Genomic DNA, 7,888 nt, shown 5'->3' on the forward strand with positions numbered 1-7,888 from the left:
TGATTAAGTGGCTATTGCTACTTCCATTTAATATTATACCAACCTGGTGTCTTCCCTTGTCTGTACTGTAGCATCCTCCTTCTCTTCTTTATCCTTACAGCTGTTAAACATGTAATCTCTGCAAAGTGGGTTTAAAACATTACAGCAGTGAAAGAACATGAAAAAAACATGACATTTTAAATAAATACATCACAACAGCACAAATGTTATATTGAGTGAAAACATTCAAACTGAAGTTTATCACTAAGTTACATTCTACAAGTTATATTTTATGACTTATCATCTAGTAAAACAAATAACTGTTATTTATATCTTTTACACATGCACAAACAGCTATTAAATTACAAAAAAATCAGACTAGCAGTTTTCTTATGCCATTACTTTGGTGCCCTTCTATTGCGGCACCCCTACGAGTCGCATATGGTTCATACCAACGTTTATACCAGTGAGAAAGCTGAATGAATATTGAAATATTGACGAATGACAATAAAAATGGTCTTACATCAACATGTCCTTCTTCCTGTGTGATACAAATATATTTTAATCACACAAACATTAATTGGCAGATAAAGACATTTACTGAGATGACCTTTTTAAAAGGTAAAAAATAAAATCATTATAAAGATGAATAAATATTGGTGTAACTGAAAAACAGGAATAAAAGTATCTTACTGAGAGTTGATGTCTGATGTATCTTTATGTTTCCTGTGTGTTTAAATATAGTTTTATCACAAACATTCATCATTTGATTGAGACATTTACTGAGATGATATAACCATCTAGACACTGTAACAGCAGTACCTTTTCTCTGCCTGTTTTCTGAGCAGCACAAAGAAGAGAGCAGCAACACAGAGCGCCAACACTAATCCAGCCACCACAAACAATCCTTTGGAGAAACAGGGACATGTCGATGTGAACGATTCAAATTGTAAATGTAAAAACTGAAACCTCAGCATGAACTTACCAATAATAATGTAATTTGAACCAGGTTCTACATCCAAACCTGGTGAGAGAACATCAGAGATCAGAGTCACAAACAGATCATCCGTCTATAAATGAGTCTTCAAAAAAGTTCCTCACCATCATCAGACGTCTCTGTGAGTCCAGGAACGGTGACCAGCAGCTCTCTGAGAGCAGCAGTTTGCACTAATACTGAACATTCAACCTGTGTGCTGTTGAGAGCTGAGAGCAGAACAGTGGTGGTGAAAGTGATGGTACCGTTGATGTTGGTCACTCTGCTGGTGTTGTAGTGGGAGAAGCTGAGGTTCTGATGGAGAACAGTCAGTGTTACCATGGGAACAGGTCGACCTGTGGCTGAACAGGTCACAACCGACCCTGGAGGAGAGTTTGATCTGCTGACATTAATGAAGGGTCCATGCAGCTCTGTGGAGAGAACAGACATGACAAATGTTGCACCAAATAACAAATGTTATACAGAGAAGAGTTCACCATCTGAAGATGTTCTGCTGTTCTTTACTCACCACAGAGTTTTAGACATGTTCTGCCTATCATCGCTCCTTTAGGATAGGTGTTAAACAAACATCGGTAGCAGCCTTCATCCTCCTCCATCACCTTCCTGATCACCATGGAGCAGCTCTGCAGAGATTCATACTGAAAGTCCATCTTGTCCTCCAGTCCTGCACTCACTCTGGAACCAAACTTCTCGGTGTAAGTGGCGAGGTTCTTCTCTCCATCGAGGAGGACTTTCTGCCAGGTGACTTGGAGGACATCTTTAGTTTTAGAGAGCCGACAGCTCAGAGAGGCCTTGTCTCCCACTGCTGCCCAAACAGCCTCCTTTGTTTCTATTACAGCAAAGTGACCTGAAAGAAACATACTGTTAGTAATTATAAAGTTTCCAGAGAGATGTAGCTTCACCGGACTGGTGAGCTGGTCTTCTTGGATTTAACTGGTGCAAAAAACGTTCACTACAAGCTGGAGATGGCTTTGGTTCAAGCTAAATATGATGAATAAGAAGATTAATTCATCATATATTCACAGTTGTTTTCAAGCTAATAGCTCCCCTACATCACCAGCCTCTGATTTTTGTAAAAATCTCTGTGGACAAATATTTAAAACAACTTATAACAGAAAACCAACAGATCCAACAGTCATGACATGCTTACTGCTGATTCTATATAACCAAAAAGTCAGGTGTCAAACAAGAAATCCTCATTTAAGGAGAAAAGCAGCAAATGGTGTACATTTAGATCAAAATTAGAAAGTCAGCGTATTACCTGACTGTCAGGAAATATTAAGCAAACAGGTCTCAGTCTATGTCAGCCTATAGACAAATACAGAATAATAAACTAGGGTCTTTATAAGGATAATGCAAACATATTTGATGCTGATTAGTGACTATAGAAGTAGGGAAAACACAGCTATGACAGAATAAGTGCATGTTACAGGAGTAAAGTAACTCTTTGGATTCAAGTAAAATATAAAGAAATATAAAATACTAGGGAGAAATCTGTGGATCTTCACAAGTCTAGTTCATCCTGGGCAACAATTTCCAGATTTCTGAAGGCTCAAGGTTAATTTTTTTTAACAAATAAATGCAAAAACACACATAATTGGGATGTCCACCCATCAAATTGTTCAGAAATAACAAGACTTCTGTGACCCAGAGTTAAAAGGATTTTGACAAGAAATGTGTTAATCAATCCCAGAAGAAAAACAGTTTGTGAAGACTCTTGAAGCTGGCAAGAATCTCACCATTCACGGTGAAATAATCTTTTTATTAACATGGGCTGAAAGGTCACTGACAGGAAGAAGACGCATTCCAGTTTGCAAATGCACCCAGGAAAAATACTTTATTTTGTAGACATGTTCTGTAATCTGATGAAGCTGAAGTTGGACCAAACATGTTATAGGGCTGTTTTGCTACAGGAGAAACTTGTGCACTTCATAATATATATGACGTCATGACAAAAGAACATTATGTGGAAATATTGAAGGATATGAAAGCCTGGACACTAATGGGTCTTCCAAATGGAGAATGACCCACAACACAGCACCCAGAAAATGTTAAATAAAGCATGTAAACTTGAATAAAGCTAAAAAAAAAAAAAAAGAAAGAAGCAAACTTCTTTTTTTTTTTACTTTCTTCAATATCTTAACTGTAGCAATACTATTTCCTATGCTTTTGGAACAAAATGTTAAACGTATTAAAACTAAAAGGCACAATAAGCAGATTATTATCATCAAATGTATGATAATAAATCGCATTCTGCTGTCTAGTAGCGCAAGTCACTATGTATATGATGAAGCCTCGTTTTCATTTTTAGACGAGAAATAATAAATACCCTTGCTTGTCGGGCTAAACTGATTACTACAAATATTAAGAAAATGTCAAATTATTGTGCTATAGCCACTCAATAAATCTGAAATCTCGTTTAAAATAAAATCCACCGACTGTAAAACATCTATGACCAAAACGAAAGAAAAACTAAAAACGTAGGAAAGATTCGTTTATCTGCTTCGGTTTGCCAGAACAAATCAGTTCTCACCAGAGTGAAGGATGGTGGTAAATAAAAACCAGCAGAGTAAAACAGCATGTTGCATTTTGTTGTCCTTTACCAAGTCTCCATATTTCCTGTTTTACTTCTTAATTTCGAACTGAGCTGGGTGGAAACAGACAGGTGTGTCCACATGTAAACGGGTGTGTCGTCGTAAACGGTGTCGTCACGAGTCACGTGGACAGCTTCTGCGCCTCCTTTACGGAGGCGCAGAAGCTGTCCACCGTAAACCGAACCTTTACGGTGAGACAGATTCATCTATTATAGATTCATCCCTCTTTAAAAAATTAGGCTAATGATTATTTTGTCGTCGTCAGCGACAGTTTTTAGAGAGTTTTACAGAAAAAAAATGTTACACTTTCCTTTGAAACATGAAGTTAAGGTAAATGTTCCCATGTAAAAGAAAGAAAAATGTCTCTGATTGTTAAACTTATTTTCTCAGAAATAAAAATCTTCATACCCTTACTGGAAAAAGGAGTAAGTCATTTCAAGATATTGTAGTACTTGTATGCATCTGCTTATCTCTGCATTATTTCCCATAGGCCTACTGACTAGGCTGATCTGACTTTAAGTGCGTTACTGTTCATTTACTTCGTTAACGGAATTCTGCATGCAGCCGTTGTGTGTTGGGGAATGTGTTTGTTTTAGTTCTGGATGCTCGCTGACTCTGGTGTGGACGTGTAAAGTGTGTCTGCATCGGCGTAAGAGCACATAAACTATCCAGTTGCACTCCTGCTTGGTTATCTTCATTAAAAGAAGATCAACATTATCCCCTCCTGGAGCGGTTATTATCCCGCACCTTTACAATCCATCCGTTGCCACCGTTAACAACATGATGATTTAAACAAGTTGTTCTGCTACTAACCAGACATAAGAAGAAAAATTTAAACCAATTAAACAAATAGACTATAACTATGCATACAAAGTGCTTTTCTGCCCATAAGGTTACGAAAATCTCTTTAAATGAGTTATAAATGATCAGACATTAGGTCGTCATGGTAACACAATAAAAGGAGACAATACTAAACAGTTTCGCACACATCTTATTAGTACTTGGTTATCAATATAAAAAATCCCAAAGTTGGAACCATTCAGTTTTCAAACATTTTAATAAACTAACTGGATTTTTAGCTGTCAGGTTGGACATCATCAAGACAGTTTTTTTGGGTTTGTTTTTTTTTTTTTTTTGGTTCAAAAGGTGATCCTTTGAGGCTGTTATGTTCTGGACTTCTCTTGGCAGATGTTCAAAGTTAAATGTTATTCATTGTTGTCATTAAAGGCTAAACGGTTCAAGGCCAGATGTTCCTGCTGGTTTTACTTATGACTGCTGGTCTCCATTTCGGCAGTGGGATAGTGCAACTGGCTTACACTTGTCTCTCCGCCTTTTAGTCTTTTGGGAATGTAATTAATCTCTGGCCCTGGAGGTTCCATGTCTCTGAAAACGACAACAAACAACATCTCACTACACGTCAAAGTCAGATCTTTCTACTGGTTTTACTTATAACTGCTGATCCTTCAGCAGTGTAACTGGAATGCATACCCAGTTTCGTTGATTGGTCTTTTGCGTACATGACAGAAGACTATTTGGTTTGCACGCACAACTGTGACATTATATGGGGGCTCAATTTTCTCTGGCACCAGAGGTTCCATGACACTGAATACAACAACACAGATTATCTCACTTAGTGTTATTATTACACATAGAAGTAGGTTAATATTTTAACAATGTGGCAAAAAGACAAAAAAGCTGAAGTGGTGTAAATGAGGAATAATAATAAAAGTCTTACTGAGAGTTGGTGTCCGATGCATTGTCATTCTCCCTAGTGATACAAATATATTTTAATCACAAAACATTTGGCTGATTGAGACATTTGGCTGATTGAGGTGATGCAGCCATCCAGACACTATCTGACAGAAGTACCTTTTCTCTGCCTTTTTTCTGAGTCGCACACAGATAAGAGCAGCAACAAAGACACAGACCAAGAACACAAACCCAGTGATCACAGATTGTCCTTTGGAGAAAGAGGAACAAATGTTGATGTGGTCAATTCAATAACAAATGAAAAAACTGAAACCTTGGCATGAACTTACCAACAATTCTATAATCTGATCCAAACTCTACATCTAAACCTGGAAAAGAGAGACAGATATCAGAATCATACACAGATCTTAGGTCTGTAAATGTGAGTCTTCAAAGGAATTCCCCACCACCTCCAAATGTCTCTCTGCGTTTGGGAACAGTGACCATCAGCTCTCTGGGAGCAGCAGAGTCAGGTCCAAGCACCTCTGTGCAGAAAACAAGACAAATGTGACAATTAGTATTAAACATCTGTTATATCACCTTGGCTTAGAGAATAGTTCCCCATCTGAAGATGTTCTGCTGCTCTTTACTCACCATCAAGTTTTAGACAGGTTCTGCCTATCAGCGCTCCTTTAGGATAGGTGTTAAACAAACATCGGTAGCAGCCTTCATCCTCCTCCGTCACCTTCCTGATCACCATGGAGCAGCTCTGCAGAGATTCATACTGAAAATCCATCTTCTCCTCCAGACCTGGTCTCACTCTAGAACCAATGTCCTTGATATAAGTTGCCAGTGTTTTTTCTCCATCAGGAAGAACTTTCTGCCAGGTGATCTGAAGAACATCTTTATTTTCAGTTAGACGACAGCTTAGAGAGGCCTGGTCTCCCACTGCTGCCCACACAGTTTTCACTGTTTCCACTGCAGCCAGCTGACCTGAAAGACAAAATATTGTTTGCAATAAAGTTTAGAAGTTATTTCAGGATGTTGCAGCATCACAGATTAGACTGGTCAGCTGGTTAACTGGTGCACAAAACTGAATAATTTTATGTGGAGTAACAAAATGTAATCGTCGGATGAGCTTTATAGCAACAGCTTGCAAATTTTTTTTTTTTTTTTTTTTGCATGGACAAATATTTCACTTGGGACTCGACACAGTCACCTACTATGTAGGATCATCTGTGGTGAGCACAGATTTTATCTAGTTAATGTATTACAAGGGAATATCATCCATTTTTGACCAAGTCTTTCTTTCATTTTTGAGTGAGGAATAATAAAATACCCTTTCTGATGAGGTAAAACTGATCATTATACTAATAAGACATCCAATTATTGTTTTGTAAGTAATCACTCAGATCTTCTGGAATCTATCAAATCCAACAACTGTAAAATTACATTTTTATGACCAAAGCCAGAGGAAAACTTGTAAGCATAGAAAACAACAGCCTAACTGCTTTGGTATAAAACAAATCTGTTCTCACCTGTCTGGAAGATGGTGGCAACTAATAAACAGCTGGTTACAACAGCAGGTGTCATTTTCTGATCCGTTAAGAAGCTCATACTTCCTGTCCTGCCTGCTGAATAATTGGAGCGGTGCTGAAAGACAGACAGGTGCATCTTCTGTGGTGTCTTCATGAGTCAAAGGTGAGAGACGTCCCTCTCTTTAAAATAGAGGTTAATGATTACTTTCTTGCTACAAGCCACAGTTTTTAAAGAGACAAATGGATTTTCAATGAAACACCGAACTTAAACAAAAACTGAACTATTAACTAAATATCACTTTAGCAATTAAAATTCCCTGGTAAAACTCTCCTGAAACTTTCCATGGTAAGACATGAAATGTCACTGCTAAAGAAGTTGTTTAAACATAGTGGTAATAATAATACAAAATTGAGTGAAGGGAAAAAGTATGGTCGAAAAAGCTGCACAAGCAGCAAAGATAATCACAGCCTTGAGAGGACTGCCAGGCAAAACAGGATCAACAGGAAGACAGAGGATAGAGTAAGAAGAGCTATTGAACCCTACAAGCATCTTACCTGGAATGAGAAAACTCAACTGTTGTCCAAAGTCCTGTTTTCAGATGAGAACAAAGTTTGCACTTCATATGGAAATCAAGATCTCAACGTTTGGAAGGAAATGGTAGAGGTGCAGAGTCCATGTTGCTTGAAGTCCACAGTTTCCTTTGGTAAGGGGCACCATGTGATTGATCTGCTGCTTCAAAATAGAAACTTAGCTCGATACCAACCTGGAACGGTCTATTTTTTTTAACACATTAGACTTATTCTACCTCACAGAAATCCATCTATCCAGTTTATAAAAACAATTTAAACAATTACAGATATATTCTGCATTCTTTTTATTCATGTAGCTATAAAATACCAAACACATACATGATCAATGTATATTCATAAATAAATACTAGTCAAGTGTGTTAGAAACCTTCTATCACCAAATGTGCAACTTTTCAGCAAATGGAAAAACATTTTGAACATTAGAATACAAATCAAGTGGTTTATTATATTACAAAGATCTCTTGACGGTTAGTTTTTGATGTATTTTCATAACCTCTGGTGAA

At 37.5% G+C, this 7,888-nt stretch overlaps 2 protein-coding genes across 3 annotated transcripts in view; both read right to left on the reverse strand.

The window, feature by feature from the left end:
- LOC106958608 (OX-2 membrane glycoprotein-like) overlaps window positions 1-3,640 on the reverse strand; it is an 8,761-nt gene extending 5,121 nt beyond the window's left edge. The window contains exons 1-8 of one of the 2 annotated variants that reach the window (XM_015050587.1): window positions 3,507-3,640; window positions 1,482-1,820; window positions 1,081-1,383; window positions 965-1,003; window positions 802-886; window positions 673-705; window positions 503-520; window positions 44-118 (exon numbers count right to left, since the gene is read on the reverse strand). In XM_015050587.1, coding sequence (XP_014906073.1) covers window positions 44-118; window positions 503-520; window positions 673-705; window positions 802-886; window positions 965-1,003; window positions 1,081-1,383; window positions 1,482-1,820; window positions 3,507-3,561 — 947 coding nt within the window. In that variant the 5' untranslated portion in view covers window positions 3,562-3,640. The remainder of the gene's footprint in view (window positions 1-43; window positions 119-502; window positions 521-672; window positions 706-801; window positions 887-964; window positions 1,004-1,080; window positions 1,384-1,481; window positions 1,821-3,506) is intronic. The other variant, XM_015050586.1, reaches the window with a different exon arrangement.
- LOC106958610 (OX-2 membrane glycoprotein-like) overlaps window positions 1-6,116 on the reverse strand; it is a 15,799-nt gene extending 9,683 nt beyond the window's left edge. Inside the window, exon 1 of the mRNA XM_015050593.1 lies at window positions 5,911-6,116. Within this exon, the coding sequence (XP_014906079.1) occupies window positions 5,911-6,052 (142 nt within the window). The 5' untranslated portion in view covers window positions 6,053-6,116. The remainder of the gene's footprint in view (window positions 1-5,910) is intronic.
- Window positions 6,117-7,888: the final 1,772 nt, after the last annotated feature.

The sequence above is a fragment of the Poecilia latipinna genome, unplaced genomic scaffold (genome assembly GCF_001443285.1).
Source record: "Poecilia latipinna isolate Pla-1442-1.1 unplaced genomic scaffold, P_latipinna-1.0 Scaffold999, whole genome shotgun sequence".
In the NCBI taxonomy this organism is placed as follows: domain Eukaryota; kingdom Metazoa; phylum Chordata; class Actinopteri; order Cyprinodontiformes; family Poeciliidae; genus Poecilia; species Poecilia latipinna.